This window comes from Phyllobates terribilis, unplaced genomic scaffold, assembly GCF_046119375.1.
Source record: "Phyllobates terribilis strain yellow unplaced genomic scaffold, ASM4611937v1 Scaffold_5__5_contigs__length_657084704, whole genome shotgun sequence".
Lineage (NCBI taxonomy): Eukaryota > Metazoa > Chordata > Amphibia > Anura > Dendrobatidae > Phyllobates > Phyllobates terribilis.
The window spans coordinates 116,057,627-116,078,286 of record NW_027362765.1 but is presented as its reverse complement, the minus strand read 5'-3'; the positions used below and the strand labels follow the sequence as shown (position 1 = coordinate 116,078,286).

The 20,660-nt window shown below is 41.2% G+C and overlaps 1 protein-coding gene across 2 annotated transcripts; it reads right to left on the bottom strand.

Moving 5' to 3' along the window:
• Positions 1 to 4,421: 4,421 nt before the first annotated feature.
• RBM38 (RNA binding motif protein 38) lies at positions 4,422 to 20,448 on the bottom strand. 2 transcript variants are annotated; one of them, XM_073682776.1, is made up of 5 exons: positions 20,423 to 20,448; positions 18,079 to 18,344; positions 15,425 to 15,548; positions 14,760 to 14,814; positions 4,422 to 7,288 (listed from the first exon to the last, which is right to left on the bottom strand). In XM_073682776.1, exons 2-5 carry the CDS (start codon positions 18,244 to 18,246, stop codon positions 6,988 to 6,990), a joined length of 648 nt encoding a protein of 215 aa, XP_073538877.1. In that variant the 5' UTR covers positions 18,247 to 18,344; positions 20,423 to 20,448; the 3' UTR covers positions 4,422 to 6,987. The 2 variants fall into 2 exon arrangements, with proteins under 2 accessions (XP_073538877.1, XP_073538878.1); XM_073682777.1 differs by lacking the exons at positions 18,079 to 18,344; positions 20,423 to 20,448 and adding an exon at positions 15,877 to 16,007.
• Positions 20,449 to 20,660: the final 212 nt, after the last annotated feature.

Genomic DNA, 20,660 nt, shown 5'->3' with positions numbered 1-20,660 from the left:
ATACACACGCAAAATTGTTAATACCCTTCTAGTAGATTAGGAAAAACTCACAATGGCCACTGAAATAACTTGAAACTGGTTCAGCAATTTTCATTTTAAAAAGGGAACCTGTCATGTCCTATCTACTATGTACACTGCCCCCATTGCGTTGTTAGTGGTGCAATGTGCATCACTAAAACGCTTTTTTAATTAAAATTGGCGCTAATATCATGTGTAAAAACCACTTTATATGTTTATAGCCTACCAGCTCGTTTAATCATAGGGGTGCGATTCATCGCACTTAGTCAGGGTTGGCGTCACCCGCGCCATTTGAATTCTGTTCCCGGTTTGCGCTGACATCACTGTCAGCGGTAGCCGCGCTTGTTGCTTAAGGAGCCGCGCATGCACTGTGACGTGGTGTGTAGTTCCCAGCTTCACGGTGTGCAGCCGGAGCCGCTCGTCACAGCGCATACACGGCTCCCAGAGCAACAAGCGCGGCTGGCCATGACAGGCATAGTGACATCAGCACAATCCGACACATTATATTAGCACTGATTTTAATGAAAAAAAACGTGTTAGTGATGCACATTGCATCACTAACAATGCAGTGGGGGCAGTTTAGGTACTACAAAGGACATGACAGGTTCCCTTTAAGTTTACTGAATATCAACTGATGAAAAAAAAATTTTTTTCTGTTGAAACACAACTAATGACACTGGCCTGAACAAAAATGATGGTTCCCTTAAAAATGTAGTTGCACAACCTTTTGGGGCAATCACTGCAAACAAACAATTTCTGTAAGTCTCGAGAAGTCTTCTGCTCCTGGCTACTGGTATTTAGTCCCCACTCCTTGTGAGTAAACTGCTCCTTCTGTCTCAGGTGCGAAGGCGCCTTCTCCAGACTGCAGGTTTCAACTCCTTCCACAGATGATCAATAGGACTTCTGAAGTGGCTTCCATGAGCACTAATCGAATAACCAATGCTTTGCTCTTCACCATTCTTGGAGGATTTTAGCTGCGTGTTTTAGGTCATTAAACTGTTGGAGGACCACTAACCTGCATCTCAAACCAAGCTTTGACACTGGGCAGCACATTTCGCTCCAGCATACCTTGAAAGTCTTTTATTGCACCCTACACAGATTCAATACACCCTGTGCCAGATGCCTCTTCAAAACATAACCAAGCCTCCTTCATGTTTCACAGTAGGTACAATGTTCTTTACTTTGTGTGCTTAATTTATTTATTTTTTTTTGTCTTTGAACATAGGCATTGTTGGCAAGTCACCTCAGCTCTGTTTTGTCTCATCTGTCTAAAAGGACACTCTTCCAGAAGCTTTGAAACTTGTCAATATGCATTTTGGCAAATTCCAGTCTCGCTTAGAATGTGCTTTCAACAGTTGTTTCCTCCTCGGGCATCTTCCATGAAGTTCACTTTGGCCAAGACTGCACCAGAGGGTGTGCTATGACACAGAGGTACCTTGACCATGGGAGTTCACCTCTAATCTCCTTGGCTGTTGTTCTGGACTCTTTGATTACCATTTTCATTATTTATCTCTTCAATTTGTCAATTTTCCTCTTGTGGCTATGTCCAGGGAGGTCTGCTACAGTCCCATAGACATTAATAATCAAAAGTTTATGTGCAACTGTATTAAGCAGGAACATCAGGCTGTTTGGAGATTTTCTTCTAGCCTTTACCTTTAACATTTTTATCTATAATTCTTTCTAATCTCCTGAAACAACTTTATTCTCAGCTATCTTTATTCCATATTCAGTGTGACACACAAACCATGATTTCAAACAGCACAGTGACTACTTTTCACCCTTCAACTATGCAGATTGATTACAAGTCTTTGGAGCCCTTTGTTTAACACGTCCCTTGGCCAAAATATTTTCAATCATTTTTATCCAGGCCAAACCCTCTCCCCCCCACAATTCAAAAACAGTGTTGGCTATTCATAAACTGTGTTGGATACTCATTGAATATAAAATTAAAAAGTTACTTTTGTCAGTTTCAAGATTTTAGTGACCATTGTGGATTTTTCTTACTTTAGAAGGATACAAAACAATTTTGTCCATGTATATAATAAAAGCAGACGACATTTAGATTCACGATTAATTGGGCTTCCCCATTAAGCCTGTTCAGAGCAACAGACAGCAAAAATATATATATATTATCTTTTAAGTGAGGAATGGAGATCAAAGTGATAGTACTGTAATTCCAATAAGCAAATTACTCACTCATTCTGAAGACACTGGGACTAATTATTAATGAGGTGTAAAAAGGTTAAAACTATGCAGTTTAAAAGCCTGCAACGATTACAATAAGGCTATGTGCTCATGTAGCAGATTTGATGCAGAGCGTTTTTGCCTCTCTGGCAGGAAAAACCCGCATGCAGATTTACATGTTTTTTCAAATACTTTTCCAAGCGATTTTGAGCATCACTTGGAAAAGTGCTTGACAAGTTGGTCACACAATATAAATCCATGCAACTGGCATGGATTTATAATGTGTGAACAACTGATGCTTTAAATGCAGCATCTATAGTATAAAAAAAAAAAAAAAAAAAAAAAAAAAAAACACAACCCTGTATATTTACCTCTCCGGTCTCCTCCAGTCTGCTCCCGGACCGCGTCCTCTCTCCTTGGTGTACCACGATGCAGCTGATGGTCAACGTGACCATCACCTGACCGCCGGCATCAGCGTGACCATCAGGTGACTAAATGACATCACCGCAGGTCCCGACAGTATATAGCGGGACGCCAAGGAGAGAGGATGAGGTCCGGGAGCTGCTAGAGAGGTGAGTATACAGGTCGTTTATTTTTAACTTTTTTATTTCACCGTGTGGTAGCCGGGATGAAGAGGAGTTGTCTCCTCTTCATCCCGGGTACCACACGCACCGTGATTACGCTGCAAATTCACGGCCATTGAATTTAATTGAAATGCAGCAAATCCACATACCTGCGGATTTGCTGCGTTTCAATGTTCCTCAATGGCCGCGAATCTGCAGCGTAATCGCGGTAGAAATGGTCATGCTGCGTTTCGCAACGCAATGCGAACTCGGCGCATCCTGTGCACAGCACATCCGAATTCATATTGCTTTGCATGGCAGACTGTTTTACAAGCGTTTTTGCAGCCGTAAAAACGCTACGTGGGCACTTAAACTAAAAGGTGCAGTCAGACGGCCATATAAAATGCGATCAAGATTGGATCACAGTGCTCGGACTGCCCAGCAGCTCTGCCGAGCTGAGTGACAGCTTCATAGAAATATATGAAGCTGTCGTATTCTGGTCGTGAGCCGCTGGCCAGTCTGAGCATTGCATTCCGATCGCGGTACGATTTAGACGGCCATCTGACTGCACCCTCAGACACCAATCGAAAGACCAGCACAAAATTTGCAACCTCAGGAACTAAAGTTGAAATCAGAAATACAGATTACGATCTTAAATGACGACACTGAAAACCTCTACTTCACTATTGACATTGGTTTTACCCAAGTAGTGTTTCCAGAAGAGATATTATATATACTTTTTTTTTCCAGACACATCTATTCAGTTTTCTTGCAATGTCAGCAGCCCTACATGAAAGATGGGAAAGGCTATCATGATCACCAAGTCTCAAGGAAATTTTTTTTTTTTTTTTTTGGTGGGGGTTTACACAGATTACTGGAGAAACAAGCCTTTGCCCAGGGCAGTTAATTGGGACCCAGTGGTTCTACCCATAACCAAAGTTACTAGATAGCAGTATTATAAGGTCAGGTTTACATAGTGACTCAGGAAGAATTAGAAAATTAACCACAGTCCACATTGTGATCCCCCACCCCGATTCACACTTTTAAAGGACTGTAGGTTTTGAGACATCAAAATAAGGGTAAGAGGGTGGTGGGATTTTTATGATCATGATTAGCTGACTGACTACCATTCCCATGCAATACATAAACAGGAAAGTACAAAACAAATCCAAAAATGGGAGGAGTTTAAACAAACGACAAATTTCAAAATTAAAATTAACTTTATTTTTTAATTTTTCTAAAAAAAAAAAAAAGTTTTTCAAGTCATAGTTGAGGACAATGATTTTACAGGAAGTATAAAACAAGTAATTTCAATTTAGTATCATTGAACACATTGTAGAACACCAACCCGACTTCAGACAATGCAGTATTGGGGCTGGGGCAGAGTGCCCAGAAAATCATGGCGGTAGTAACTGCATATTGGGTCTTTAAGATTGCTTGGGTGTCCAGAACATACACCACCCCACAGGGGGATATAATGAGGCTGTCAAAATTGGGTGGGCACAATGAGGTCCAATCTTGGCTATAACAAACTGATAGACATCTCAAGTGAGCTCATATCTGTCCAAGCTTTGTGACATGGGAGTGATCTCCATGCTCTTAGGTCTTCAATAGTTTGCAGTTAGGAAATGTATCTCAAGGTCTATGTCTAGATGAGTGAGATCATATAGAATTGTAGGTTCTACCTAAAACAAGCCCTCCTAGTACAAAGTCTGTGTGGACCAAAAAAAAAAAAAAAAGTTTGACTTACACATTTCTACTCTACTATAATACATTGGCACAGAGGTCTTCTTCATTGGCCCCATGAATGGCAGTCACCACTAAACCTAGGGCTGATGAAAACCATCAGATTTGCTTTAGATACAATCTAATCAAGTGGAAGAACCAAAAGATTCCCTAGGACTTATCCAATTGGACCCAGATTGCTTTGGTTTGGAGAACCCTCTCTAATGATGAGATTTCCATGCAACTGTTTACAAGACAACCTCAACATGACCATTATGAAGGAAAAACAAACATTTGGATAAAAGAACTCATGTTTCACTTAATTCAACCAGCACGGCCAAGATCATGGAAGTAATTGCTCAGTAACTACTAGGAAGATTGACAATGGGCCGCAGTTACTTGACTGCGTTCAGTACACAGCTGAACCCACAAATAAACAGTTTAACATTTTTACTAGAAAGTGACTAGTCAAGATCTGCTTAATGGAGTAGAATAGTTTTTGGAAAACATTCTGGTTAAAAAACAAAAAAAAACACAATAAAGACCAGTAAAATCCAATGGAACTGAACTTTCCTGAAGTGGCTGAATGGTCACCAAGACCACTTATTCTAGGATTTTGATACATGTGGCCCATTTTTGATAAATCAAGCTTTACACAATATAGGAGAACACATTTTTCTACACCATCCCACATACGGGTGCAAGGGGAAGATGAACAACAATTTTAATTCTAGAACATCCTCAGAAATGATCCTTACAAAAGAGTGAAATGTTAAAACAAAGTTTGCAGCAAGGAGACAGTTGCATAGTAGTTTTGGAATCGTGGGAAAAGACAATTGTTCACATAAATCCAGTCCTCAACAAAAAGGCTTGTGCTATCAGGGATTGAGGGCCCTAGAATAACGCAATAAAAATCGCTTAGAAGGAAGTTGTAGGTAGTCACCAAAACAGATGTCCAAGATGATAAGGAACTTCGCCCATAGGAAGAAATATATAGTTTGGAATTATTTCTACTTTGAGACCATACATTTTGGACTGCTTTCATACAGTTAAGACTTTTCTTCAATAAGTTATTGCCTCCTTACAATATTTTTCTCAAGTTACAGTTTAGAACGCTTCACTTTTTTCACTCTACCAAATATTGTAAGCTTTGACTTTTGAGGAGTCAAATCATGGTTCTAGAGAGCCTTCGTGTTGCTGCCCCCCCTATCCATCCCCCAAACCTGAAGGCATTGTTCTACATGCTTCATAGTGTTGTCATACATGAAGCCCAACCAATAGATGTGGATACCAGTAGTTGGTGTTCATAAAACATTTTCCCCTATGGATCAAATCAATGTGTTAAAGCAGCGTCAACTCAAGGGGACTTTCATGAAAAGGCCATCAAAAAAAAAAAAAAAAAAAAAAATTGTTGCTCGTTGTGACAAAATATCACAGTTACTTGTGGAATGAAAAGAAAATTAAAAGTCCAGTAATTAGTCAGTCACATTTAAGAAAAGGAAAAAAAAAATAGTCTCGTTCACTGCAGCAATCTGTTATTTGCAGAGTGCAGCCGTGCTCCACACATATAAAGACAGACTTTGTTGCATTTATAAGCAAATCCTAGTAAAATCACTTTTGGTGTTGCAATTCCTCAGTCTCATTTATACATAAAATACTGCCATTTCCCCCCCAATTGCAGCATGATGAGACCTCAGCAGTAACACAATGTACTTTTTTTTGTCTTTTTTCGCCTTTTGTTGCTTTTTTTTTTAAATATACCTATCTCAACTGAACTAACAGTTATTAACAATAAAATTTTACAGTGCCGCGACTACGGAGGTCCCCCGCTTTTACAACTCCCAAGCCGGGGCAGCAGCAGGAGCTCAAGTCCAATCTCCGTCATTTGCATATTGAAATAGTCAGCAAATATCTAGAAAAAAATGTTTTAAATAATTTAGCGCAAAAAAAAAATTTTTTTGATAATAAATTCGACAAGGTGGATAAATACTCCTGCCCCTTCAGTTACTAATTCACAGGTAAGGTGAACATTAAAAAGAAAAAGATGAATATATAATAAATATTGAAAAATAGTTCTTTCTATAAGGCATCGCTGAGAATTTTTAGTTTTTAGATAGACTATTAACAATGAAAAGTGTTTTTTTTTGCTTTTTAAAAGTGTACCCTCAGGAGAAGTCTTCACGCTCATTTCCACATTACTTTTTTTTTTTTTAAGTTTTATTTGTTACTTGCAGAAACTAGGCAAAAAGGGGATAACGTAAACTTGTCAGGTTGGGTCCCCCTCGTCCACATAGAACTCCCACTTCTCAGGATGCCAAAAAAAAGAGAAAAAAAAAAAATTTAAACATTGTCTGTAATACAACTGAAATATTAAGGGCACAGCGTAGGAGTCTTTTGCGTTCTGTACGGTAATACGTTTTTTTGTATTATAGCTGCATCCTCTCATGGTTAAACAAAAAAGAAAAAAAAAAAGACCATAGAAAGAACACGAGCGTTCTCACTGTATACGATCCGGCTGAAGCTGTGCAGGTTGGTATTGAATATACGCAGTGGGTGGTGCTCCTGTGGTGGTGCCAGTGATCGGCTGCTGGACAGCACTGGTATAGCCGTAGCCCATGTAGCCAGTGGCGGGTGACGGGGTGTAGGGATACTGTTCATAGGCAGCTGTGGTGTAATGGGTATAGGCTGGTGTAGCAGCATTGTAATCAATATACGGAGATGGTAAAGACTGAATTGGCGTTGGAATGACCACACTTGGCTGGAGGAGGGTTGATGGGTAGATATATTGTGGTGTCAGCCTGAAAAAAAAATTATAAGAACACAATGAAAAGCACATCATTTAAAAATGAATTAATCTCTTAAGCGACCATGAAATGCTATGTTAGAATATAACTACTATAATACTGCCCCTTATGTACAAGAATATAACTACTATAATACTGCTTCTATGTACAAGAATATAACTACTATAATACTGCCTCCTATGTACAAGAATATAACTACTATAATACTGCTCCTATGTACAAGAATATAACCACTATAATACTGACCATATGTACAAGAATATAACTACTATATTCTTGTACATAGGGGAAAACTACTGCAGATGGGGGGAGTGCATATGTCTATGTAGCAAAGGCGGAGGGGGGAGATGGCCATCTCAGGCAATGAAAGATAAGTTGTGAACACAAGCAGGCGGGAAATGCAATGCCAGTAAGATATTGTAACGGGAGTGTGAGCAAAAGGGATGGCACCGACACCAACCGGTCACTAGTATATGTTGCCAGTTCCTTAAAAGATTTTACAGTGCATTGTGAAGTTTAACACAAGAATTCTCAGCCCAGAAGAGCGGATGTAGAAAAGATAAAGCCTGTACAAGAATATAACTACTATAATACTGCTCCTATGTATAAGAATATAACTACTATAATACTGCCCGCTATGTACAAGAATATAACTACTATAATACTGGCCCTATGTACAAGAGTATAGCTACTATAATACTGCTCCTATGTATAAGAATATAACTACTATAATACTGCCTCCTATGTACAAAGGTATAACTACTATAATACTGTCCCTATGTACAAGAATATAACTACTGAACGATGGAAAGCTGAGATTGGTCCTATAGAAGAGGGACAATGGTTACGGATCTTGTAAATTATTCCCCAGTTCTCAGTGAGGAACAGACTCCACTTTATTTGGTACATGATTTGTATAGAACACCAGTGTTACGGTTTAAAATTGGAGCTAGAGCAGATGCGAGCTGTCCCAGATGTGGATCAGACGCTGCAACTTTACTCCATATGCCATCGAAGGAATAAAAGAATCCACACCATCTACAAAACAGATGAGGGAACACAGCCAATTTGCATGAATTTAAATCTCCTGGTCCAGATGAATTACATCCTACAGTACTGAAAGATCGCAGAACCACTAGCCAGAATCTTTGAGAAATCCTGGAGGAGAACAGGAGAAGTCCCAGAAGACTGGAGAAGGGCAAATGACCCCATTTTCAAAAAAAGGACAGCTGGAGCCAGGAAATTACAGGCCAGTGAGCCTTACTTCTATACCAGGAAAGATCTCTGAACAAATTAAACAGCATGCATGTAATTACTTGGATAAGAATACAGCAATTAAGCAGAGCCAGAATGGGCTTGTAGCAAACAAGTCATGCCAGCCTAATCGAGTTTCCTTCTATGATTGAATCACTGACTGGGTGGATCAGGGAAATGCAGTAGATATACTATATCTTGACTCAAGAAAAGCATCTTATACCATCCTTACTGAAAAAAAAAAAATTATGGGATTGACAAGGCTATGGTTAGGCAGATTCATAACTGGCTCAGTGATAAATGGAAGAGTTTCAAGTGGGGTACCACAAAGCTCTGTCCTGGCCCCAGTGATGTTCAACATTTATAGAAATGATCTAGAAGAGAACTGAAGGAAAACTAATCAAATTTTTAGACGATGCAAAACTAGGAGGGATAGTCAACACTATAGAAGACAAAGGATTCAGAAAGATCTAGATAAGCTTGAACAATGGGCAGCGACTAATAGCATAGTATTTAACGGAGAAATTCAAGATTCTACATCTGGGCGAGAACAAATTACATCTACAGAATGTGAGAAACAGAACTAAGCAACAGCACGTGTGAAAAAGACTTGAGTCTACTAACAGATCAGACTGCACATGAGTCAACAGTGAGATGCAGCACCAAAAAGGCAAACAAACAGTTCTGGGATGTATTAAGAGAAGCATGGAGTCTGGATCACATGAAGTAATTATCCTCGTCCTTGGTCAGACCCGATCTGGAATAATGTGTCTTGTTCTGGGAACCACATTTTAAAAAAAGGACACTGAAAAACTGGAGCAAGTTCAGAGAAGAGTTACTAGGATGGTGAGTGAACTGAAAAATATGCCCTATGAGGTACGGTTAAAAGATCTGGGAATGTTTAGCTTGCTAAAAAGAAGGCTAAGAGGAGACTTAATAGAGGTCTACAAATATTTGAAGGGATGGCACTGTGTAGAGGGATCATCCTTATTCTCATTTGCACATGGAAAGACGAGAAGCAATGGAATGAAACTGAAAGGGAGAAGATACAGATTAGATGTTAGAAAAAAACCATTGACAGTGAGGGTGATCAATGAGTGGAACAGGCTGCCACGAGAGGTGGCGAGTTCTCCTTCAATGGAAGTCTTCAAACAAAGGCTGGACAGACATCTGTCTCAGGTGGTTTAGTGAATCCTGCATTGAGCAGTGGGTATGGACATGATGACCCTGGAGGTCCCTTCTAACGCTAATATTCTATGATTCTATATGGTCCTGAACTGCAGAAAAGTAATAGGATTGATTAGTTAGGTGTTTAAGGCGGTTTTGGAAACAATTGGACTAGTCTGTATATTGGGTTATGTGGAGCAGGCCCGGCATCAGCACCCAGGCAAGTGCCGGGGCCCACTCACAGTCAGGCACCCCGGTGTTCTATGGGACCCGTGAGCGGTGCGGTGTCAGCGCTCGCTCCCCTCCGCTTGTTCAAGGCCCCAGCAGCCAGCACAATACTTACCTCTTCCTGTGGCGCCGCAGCAGCTCCAGTCTTACGCGGCTGCTGCACTGTGACATCTCAGGTGAGAGGGTGCGGTGACGTCTTTACACCGCACCCTCTCCTGAGCAGTCCCGTCGCAGAGAGGGAAGATGCCGGCGATGCTGAGGAGTCCAGAGCAGCGGCAGCAGTTGAGAAGTGAGGTGAGTATTTGAAATTTTTTTATATGTATGGAGGCATGGGGCATTATATGGGGGGAAAGGGGGTGTGTGAACAGCCTGCATGGAGCATTATATAAGGGGTGGAGTGACATCCTGCATGGGGACCAGTATCCTGCATGGAGGACTATGTGGGGCCCATATTACTGTATAGAGGACTATATTGTCTGGTCTGCACTGTGTGCTGCAAGGATTCACCGGTTTCTGAGCTATTGTAAAATTTACAATAGATATCACTCATGTAATGGAAGAAGTGAAATCTTCAGAGATATAGATATACATATTTTCCGATTTTTTTCTTCTTCTCTGCTGTATCTGTACATCATGAATTGTGGTATGTGTTAAAGGGGCCCACTGAGACTTTCACCCAGGGCCCAGAAAAACCTGGAGCCGGCCCTGATGTGGAGGATATGCAGAAAACTAAGCCTGGTAAAGCGACTATCGCACATGTTATATTTGCCACAAACAGTGCAACATTGGTTACATGTTAAGAGTAAGACAAAAAAGGGATACATAAAAGAGAATCACTTGAAGTCATTTTGTATAGCCAAATGGTAGAGTTTGACTGATAAAACCAAAAAAGGTGCATTTCCAATATTTGATCAATAACAGGACAGAGTAACCTGTTTCTTCTTTTGTTTGTGATTTTGATGTATGTTATTCCAATTTGTTGGAAAATTTCAATAAAAATACCACTATAATACTGCTCACTACATACAAGAATATAACTATTATAATACTGCCCCTATGTACAAGAATATAACTACTATAATACTGCTCACTATGTACAAGAATATAACTACTGAAATACTGCTCCTATGTACAGGAGTATAACTATTATAATACTGCTCCTATGTACAAGAATATAACTACTATAATACTGCTCCTATGTACAGGAGTATAACTATTATAATACTGCCCACTAAGTATTATAGTAGTTATATTCTGGTACATAGGAGGCAGTATTATAGTAGTTATATTCTTGTACAGTCTCCCATGTACAAGAATATAACTACACGCTGGCTCTGGAGCAGATAGTAATGGTGTATAAAGGTTTGTTCCTCAGGGCAGAGATGGTAGAAGAACAAGCTGGTTAATATGGAGATCTCCTCCCATCTCCCACAACTCAGGAGTTTCTTCTTCCCACTTTTTTGCACTACAAAAGGTCAAGGCACCAGCACTGAGATGTAGATCTGTCTATTTAAAGCCACCGTCCTAATTTAATAACCGGACTTTTCCCATGCGTTACAGAAGGAAGCATCTGCATTACCACATTAGGAAGAACGTGCTACTACCCGGGTAATGATACATTGAACATATTCCCAACCCCCGAGATTCTGATAATGCCGCTGATACAACACAGTGTCCACGATCAGACTGTGCCTCCACCTGACCCCATACTGGAGCATGGCAGCAGACAAGCGTCCCACCCGAGCACCCCATAAACAGACTGGCAATAAGAGGAGCAACTGTGCAAACCCCAAAAATATCTGGCAGCCAAATAGCGGTGATTTTCTCCACGATACAGTTGCACATATTTGCAATCTTTGTGTTTCAATTTCTAAACATTTTCTAGATCTCCGGTTGCCAATAGGGAAAAGTCACACAATTGAAGGTTTGTTACAATCGTTCACAATATCAATAAGTGCCTGTGCACACGTTGCAGATTTGCAGCTTTTTTTTCCTGCGCTGATTTGTCACAAAACCTGAAGGGTTTTCCGATGCCAGCAAAGTGAGTGAGGATCCTGAAGTCTCCTGCACACGTTGTGACTCACTGATTTGGTGTCAATTTTTTGCTGCAGATTTTACTTCGGCTAACCAGTGGGGAAAAATCTGCACCAAAAATTAATGTAAAAAAACATAGCAAAAATGCGCCCATTTTACACAGTTTTTCCTGCTAAGAAATGCAGAAACTTCTGCACCAAATACTTAAAGTGTGCACAGACCCTTATGTAACAAGCTTTCAGAACAGTAGAGATCCCCCTACCCCCATCTTCCAGCAGGCAGAGTAACAAACCCAAAGCTATGCCATATCAATCATGTAACTTGGACAGGTCCTGGATGAAAATGAAAATGTTACCAGCCATGGAAAGCAAACAGATGTTGAAGATGGCGAGGAATTGAAATAAATGTTTATTAAGATATTGCAGATCATATATACATATATGAGCAGTATAGCAGAGCCCCCGAGCATGCACGGCACAGCGCTTTTATGTGAACGCACCGCCAAGTCCTTTCCAGCTAAACCACTGCATTTCTGCCAACTTCCCTGTAACCCTTTGTGACCATGGGGCGTCTTGATCACCCCCATCCTCCCCCGCTCTTCTTTCTCTTATGGACTCCTGATGTCAGAGGAAGTCAGGGGTGGGGGCGACCTTTTGGTGTAAAGCCTCACACATTACAGGAGGCAGAGTAGATTGTTATCACATTCACAGCTGTGACACCAGCACCAAAAATCTCACAAGACCATCCTCAACCCTCCTGGAGAGAAGCTGGCACCCTCATTTACACATCACAGGGCAGAGCTCTGCCATGCAGGAAGCAGGCCACAATGCAGGGTGTGGAGGCCACAATGCAAGAAGGTTGAGGCCAAGAGCCACAACACCCATTATGTAACGGGACTACACTAATGCATGATACCACCCGAGAACCTACACAACCACTACAATACAGGATGCAGCCGAGCAGATGTATCTGAGCCTCATGTGCGATACTGACTGCTAAAGAGGTGTATCCAAGCCTCTCATGTGCGATACCATCATCTGTGCTTGTGTAGAAGAGCACGTCACATACCGGTGTATCCAAGCGTCTCACATGCAATGATGACTGCTGATCCGGTGTATCTAAGCTGCCCAAACGTGATACTGCCTGCTGAGCCTCCCGATGGCCAATAATCGCTGCTGAATCCCTCAATGAGCGATACAGTCTGCTGAGCAGTGTATCCAAGCCGCGATACCTCCCATAGACCCCATCCCTCCTCTCTTGGTCCTCTATGTGAGCCACCCTCCATGACAGTAAATCAGAGATTCCAGCCCTGGAGCTTCCATCCATCTTGGGGCAATAAACTGAGGATTTGTTCTGCGCACTTCTGGGTTAATCGGCAGGAAATATACGATCTGCTTATGGCAATAACTTCGCTCCGTGGATCGCACCATTGATCACATTTATTTTCCGCGCGGCCAGGTCTTAAGAGGTGTCACTTAACCCTCCATATACGACAGTGTTACACCACCATGAATACAGCCTACATATAGATTGTCACCCAGCTTTCCAAGATCCCTGAATGGCAAAGCTGATAACGCAGAAACCCAACATGCCCAATCCTTTTGTTTGCAGCAAGATAAGAGTCTACTTCGACAACATATGTACGCTCGGCCAGGCTGAGCGTGCATGTGTATGGAGAGATCACAGTCAGACAAGCGGCATTTGTCCTTTAGCCATACACACAGTATGGGCATCCTAGAGGCGTCTGACCTGGAGACAAACCACCAGTTAATAACCATTACAGGGTCTTGTACGAGAAGTTCCCACCGCGCAGCGGCAGCACACTTCTCACCGGCGACCTCCAGCACCGCCGTCTGCTCTGCATTGTGACATAAGTGTGTGCATTGTCCCCATTGTAAGGAGCGGGACGCACCAGGCCCTCTTACAAATAAAAAAAAATGTATTCACCCTAACAGCTGGGATTGGGCCCCGGTCGGCCTGGCGAGACAATTAACCCTATGGCAGCCAAATCTAGAAAGTAAATAAACGCTGGATGAGGCTGCGGCGTCCCATAAGGGGTTAAGCAGAGGCTTTGTTGTGGGTCCATTGTTTTCGGGGATCACTAGTGCCTTCTAGAACAGCTGCCGTGTCCAATTAGAGGACTTTTCTAGTGTGTGAATGGGGGAGGGGTGGGGAAAGCTTTTGAAAAAGCCCCCCCCAGACAATAGAGTTGGTCACAGACCCCGCAGAACATCTGTCTGCTATCAGGTCTAAGGACTCAACGCCCGAGTGTCCTGCAGGGAGAGAGGGACACCTACAAATAAAGGGATTACCTACTGTGGGAGCAGAGAGATACCTCTGCAGGCTGGATGCCATATTATTGGTGCCTGGCATTCCTACATGGCTAAAGGCAGCCAAAATGAAGCAAATAGGGGTCCTCAACTATCCAGACTCCACATGGTATACAAACTCACGTTGTGCAGAGATACAAACAGGGAGCAGTGCCAGTCTTTACTGCAGGCCTGGCATTCTATTCCTAAGATGCTTATGGCTTCTACATACAGGCTCTACAGATGAGGAGTAACAGCATACCGCAGAAACTTCACAGTGATACATTACAATTAAGAGATCTGGCTCCGGCTGGAAATTACTACAAATGCACAAAAAAAAAAAAAAAAAAAAAAAAAAAAAAAAAAAGGGGGAGGAATGTGCGGTCTTTAATAGATCACATCAAATATAATGCATCGTAAGAAAACTTACACGAAGAAACCTATGGAGCCTGGGTACTAGAAGGAGAACTTACCCAATAGGTCTCTGGATGAAGGCCGGGTGTAACTGCTGCACTCCGATGGTTAAACCTGCAGAAAGGGAGACACATTACGTATGGGAACGGCAGGGATGACCCTGTACTATCCCATTGTTTATATATCAGGACAGAAACCGATATAAAAAGTGACACTAAATCAAGAAACTCATCCTTCCATGTGTGGTTCTCTTAAATGCACCCTTTTGCTCTCTGGTATCAGCTACACTACACTGGAAGAAGGCAGACTAATGTTCAGGAAGAGTAGAAACCTCGGAGCCTCTCCGTGGAGTGCCCATGTAGTGCTCCCGCATGGTCATAACCTGGCATTTTAGGGTGCCGGACCCTTTACAACAACCAGATGCAGTTTCTTAGCTTTTGTCTCTAAATTTACATTTTTACAAATCTCGTAAATTTGAATATGGCGCCGGCTCCACCAGTTCACCCAGTAACCCGACTGACAAACTGGAATTACCTCTAGGAAGCATGTGCGAATGGATAAGAGGGGCCGGCTGCCATTACAGCCCCACTACAAAGCTTTACCCAGCCCCTGAATGACAAACCTGCAGCGATTATTCATGGGCAGGTTTTCCATTCAGCACCCTGGGCCCTGTATGTTCGGAGCGGGTGTGGGGGAGAGATAGGGTGCCCAGGACGTGTCTTACCAGTTTGGAGATTCCTTGGCTTGGCTCCGATATAAGCGAGATTCACATTTGCTTTCCGGCCATCTATAATGGGGTTGGGGTCTTTGCAGGCTCTGTCTGCGGCCGCCCTGTCCGCCATGGTGACCTGCAAATAAAAAACATCAATGTTCAGAGACCGATGACTTCAGCTCCGTACAAGGGAGCCCTTCTGCTCCTCCAATTGGGCATCTGTGTAATATGGTGCCAGGCAGAGGTACAGCGCGCCATGTGCACACAATAGAACGGTACTTCCTGTTTTTGGGCAACTCATTTTACAGCATATGCTGCAAAAAACAACTCCTACGTTCCCATTCACACTGTGCAACACCGATCTAATAACCTACTCTACCACATAACCGGATATTCTGACATTCGAAGACACCAGAAACACCCCCCCCCCCCCCAATATAAAAGTGTTTCTAGTCTATACACACCCTTGGCATTAAGTAAACAGGTTGTGTCCGAGAAGCCATCACAATACCATTTGAGAACAGGATGTGCCCCCAAGTTTGGCATACTCTGCCATTATCCCAGTGCCCAGAAAGTCCTTTTATCCCTCAGCCCAGAAAATAGAGTGATCTAACGGGCGCCGGTGCCAGTTTGGCATCTATTCAGATGGGGGCGTTACAAAGAAGCCTCATGTTTTCTGTTATTAGGAAAAGCATTATTATCCCGCAGAATACGAATTGTGATGGAAAGTGGAACTACAAGTGTCAGCATGCCCACTAAGCCTCAGCTTTCCTCCCAAAATCATACAAATAAAAGAAACAGTGTGAAAAAAAAAAAAAAAAAAAAAAGAGGGATGACAATCATGCCCACGGGGTACTACCAGCCATCAAGCTAAACATGGTTTGTGTGTGGGGGAGGGGGAAGGTATTTTCCTACGCGCAGCAGACTTCCTGTCATGTAATCCACTGGATTTACATTGTAGTCAAGTCTCTCCCGTCTGACATAGGTGATAGACTGCAGGGAGTGGGAAGTCCAGCAGTACGGAAGAATTCCACTAATCCAGTACCTGAAATTCTGACCTAGATCTGCAAGATAATGTAGGATCTCGACTGAAAGTGCAGATTACGGTCCATCTACTGGGCTGGTACAGTCCAGTAATCTGGCACCTGACAGGTCTGGTAAGTGCCGGTCTTATCAAAATCTGATCTCACAATAATCTGAAAAGGGTGGGGGCAAAAATTTTTGTCCCTCTTTTTTTTTTTTTTATTCCAACCATATAGATCACCTGCAACTGAAATTAATATAACCTTGACCACTAGGGGCACCATTGTTTTTCCATAGAACTAAGAAAAATGGCTGCCCCCAAATTGGAAACTTTCAAAAAAGTTATATTCAAAAGTGCCCCACGATTCATGTGAGACTCAAAATTTCGGCCATTTTTGATTCTACAACGCTTTTTTTTTTTGGGGGGGGGGGGGGAATAATGCAGAAACTACACGATGACAAGTGGTGGGAAAAAAAAAAAAAAAAAAAAAAAACACACACACACACACACACTTGTTCTTTTTTCGATAAAAGGAGCCATCAATTCAACATCCACATTAAATATGGTGACAAGCTCTCAATGGAAGCTCATCGGATCCACGCTCTCAATGTTCTAACCTGCATTTGACAGCAGATACCGGAGCATGGTTGGTCACCAATTTTCAGAATAAAAATTAAATGAGTCCGCATTTTTTCACTCACTGATATAGCACCATTAATTCCACAGCGCTTTACAGACAATCACAGTCCCCATTGGGGCTCACAATCTATATTCCCTATCAGTATGTCTTTGGAGTGTGGGAGGAAACCCACACAAACACAAGGAGAACCTACAAACTCCTTGCAGATTTTGTCCTTGGTGGGATTTGAGGCCAGGACCCCAATGCTGCAGTGCTAATCACTGAGCCACCGTGCTGCCTCAAAGCAACCTAAAAATACCTACAATAAAAACCTCTTGCTCACCAGGACCATAAACCATGCCGACTAGGCCTGAGGGGCAAACTGAAATTCTAGTTGCCCTGGAGTATCATTGGATTACCGCCACTTCTCAAAGGGTGCAATTATGATAATAACTGTCTTCTGCCTGGCAGCGCAAGCAGGAAAAAAAAAAAAAAGTTACAATTTAAGCATAAAACTAAGTCACTCAGGTGAGCAAATGGTATTATAGCAACACACAATGGAGGTCAACATTGCACAACGTAAAACGCCAGCAAAATCTTCACGTCTCCGCGGATGTTATCAGTAAACATGTTTTCTTATGAAACTACCTGTTGTGTCGACCAGCAACAAAACCGGTGTTTTTGCCAGTGACAAAAAATGAGCGACATCCAAGACGGCAGAGAATGACATAGGGGGTGGGTGGTGGGGGGACGCTACTGACCTTGGACTAAAACTGAAAGATCCAGAGTGGGCCCCCTGCTGAAAAACAAGGGCAGACAAAAGCCGGCTACTACTGTGTGTGCGGACAGTGCCATACACCAGACACTGGAAGCATTGTATAAAATCTGTCTAGTGCCATCACTGGACCACCTGCTGCACCTGAATCAGCTGTTCGGCCTCCAAGCTTCCACATAAAAATTTCTAGACAACAATGAGACATCAAAAAAAATAGGTAAAAAGGTGGCCGAGACAATGATACTTACAAAGCCGTACCCCCTGGACTTGCTCGTCTGTCTGTCCGTAATCACCACAGCTTCATCAATATCCCCAAAAACCTCAAAGTATTTCCTGAGGGACGAGTCAGTCGTGTGATACGGAAGCCCCCCAACGAAGATCTTGGTGAGCGTGGTGTCCTTTTGCACCGTGTGCATCTTGGGTCGCTTTTCAGGAACACAAATCCAACATCCAAAATTATCCCAGAGGAGGGGGTGGTGGGGGGAGGTGGAATATTCCCAAAGCTTCACCTTCACTGCATAGAAAATAGACGTAAAACAATCACGAGCCCAACATAAAAAAAATTCTATAGCATTTAAAGGGGCCGGCAGCAATGGCCAGTGAGGTAGCTCTATAGACTTTGTGCCAGACAGCAGGGATCAAGCAGCAGACAGGGAATTTGTAGGCAACGTCATGCACCAGCCGAGCAACCCTGCTCCCTCGCTGATCTGTCTGCTATGATACAAGCTCACACACTGCACAAGGTTTTGTACTCAGATGTAGCCCCGCCCACTAACAATCCCCCTCCCTTTTGGGAAAAAAAAGACCAGTTGCATCATGGGTGTTGTAGTTTTTTTTGCTTTCTTTTTATATATATATATATATATATATATATATATATATATATATATATATATATATATATATATATATATATAATTTAGCTATGACACCACTGAAGTGACAAGTTGACAAAGTATAATTAGAAGATTTTTTTTTTTCATTTAAAAATATTTCTGAGACGATCAAATGGGGTAAAAATCAAAGAGAAAACTTAAAAAATATATATAATAAATATGTAAATAAATAAATATATATATATATAGATAGATAGATTACATATATTAAAATGTAAAATATGTAACAAAAAAGGATGCACAATGTGACAAGCTGGTAAAATTTAATTCTAGTAATTGAATTTTATTTATTTTATTTAAGAACCATTATCTGACCAATGGCTGATCAAACATAGTCATATAAAATTAGATATTAAAAAATATATATATCCAAATAATACAATGAAATCTTTTTTTTTTAATCATCAGTCACTTACGTAATATATTAAATATTAAACACAGTATAGATTTAATGGAATACATTTTAACTGTACCAGTCGGTGACTTGTATTGTTTAAGATTATTGTACTTATTTTTTATTATATATAGTCCTTTCACATGTAAAGCGCCATGGAATAAATGGCGCTATGGCGCTATAATAATAAAGACTACTTAATGCATAAGGATAAAAAAATAATCTAATAATGAAAAAAAAGGAAATGAAAGCCTAATAAATAGTATCACATTCTTGAATAAATTGTTATCAGGTCTCCTTTGCTTTTGTGAATAAAAGGCCAAAATACAAAGACCATATACAATAGTGAACTTACCTGTGGGAAAACACCTAGTACAGCACTTTATATGCGCATAGCAAATACAATAGGTGAGAGGGGCTCCACAGTATAGGTCTCAGCTCACACCAGGTGGGGGGTATAGGATGTATGCGCTTTACATTACCATATATTTAAAGTCACAGCTATGACTGCAGGGCGCCATTTGGATATGTATGGGCCATTTACATCAGGATCCCACAGCCTCATTAGTATGGAAATTAAAAAAACATAGACTGGAGCCAATGCCAGGTACAGCCCTACAGCAGAATATAGCCCCCAATTGTGATTTCTCAAAAAATCACTTCTTTTTTTTATCTTGTGGCATTCGCTAGCGTTTTTTTTTTTTTTTAAATCTTTTGCATCAAATTCTTCGAAATGGCGCATAGATTTTGAGCAAAATTAAAAATGCTTTTTTTTCTTTTCTTTAATTAGTTTTTTGCAACTGACTAGCATCAAAAAGTTGCAAAACATTGAAAAAAAAAAAAAGTTGCGCGTTGGTATAAAAATGCATCACACTGAAAACTTTTCCCGAAAGTTTACTGTAAAAGGAGGAGATGCACTAAAAAAAATGCAATATTTCATAAAAGTCGCATCTTAGGAATCTGCCTAAAACATCTGAATTAACAAAGATGTGGAGGAAAAAATAAAAAAAAAAACAAAGATAAAGAAAGAAAAACTAATTTAATAAGTAGTGAAAAATGTATAGAGAAGAAGGGGCAAATATAAAAGGCTAAAAAAGGAGCAAATTACTCCAGAAAAGTGGAGAAACAGCAATGATGAATTCCTGGTAATAAATAATATTTAGTGTTTGCCTTTTTAATAAATAATATTTGTACATAATAGTCAGTCCTTTATAATAAATAATATGTATATATAATATTCAGTCTTATATAATATTCATGTGACTGCTGTATTGTCCATGGTCCCCCTTCCCCAGCTCCTACCTGTCCAGCAGACTCGCCACAGAACTTGTGAAAAGAGACTGAAAACTTGCAAGTTTCGAATACTACAAGAGTCTAGAAAGAAAAGGATTCTGGGAATTGTAGTTTTCTCTCCCTATCAGCAATGCAGAAAGGAAAGAGGAAGTAACTACATTTCCCAGAAGACAGTGGGGCACGCCATGTGACGCGTCTCTGTAATGGTGCAGAAAATGCTGATTTTTTTTTCCATAAAATAAATGTG

Bases quoted from the DNA above. Each gene is read 5' to 3' on its own strand.
- RBM38 (XM_073682776.1), bottom strand. From the start codon at position 18,246: ATGCACACGGTGCAAAAGGACACCACGCTCACCAAGATCTTCGTTGGG. The intron at 15,549-18,078 runs GTAAGTATCATT...TTTTATTTGCAG, and splicing joins AGTCCAGGGGGTACGGCTTT to GTCACCATGGCGGACAGGGC. The intron at 14,815-15,424 runs GTAAGACACGTC...CCCTTTCTGCAG, and splicing joins GCCAAGGAATCTCCAAACTG to GTTTAACCATCGGAGTGCAG.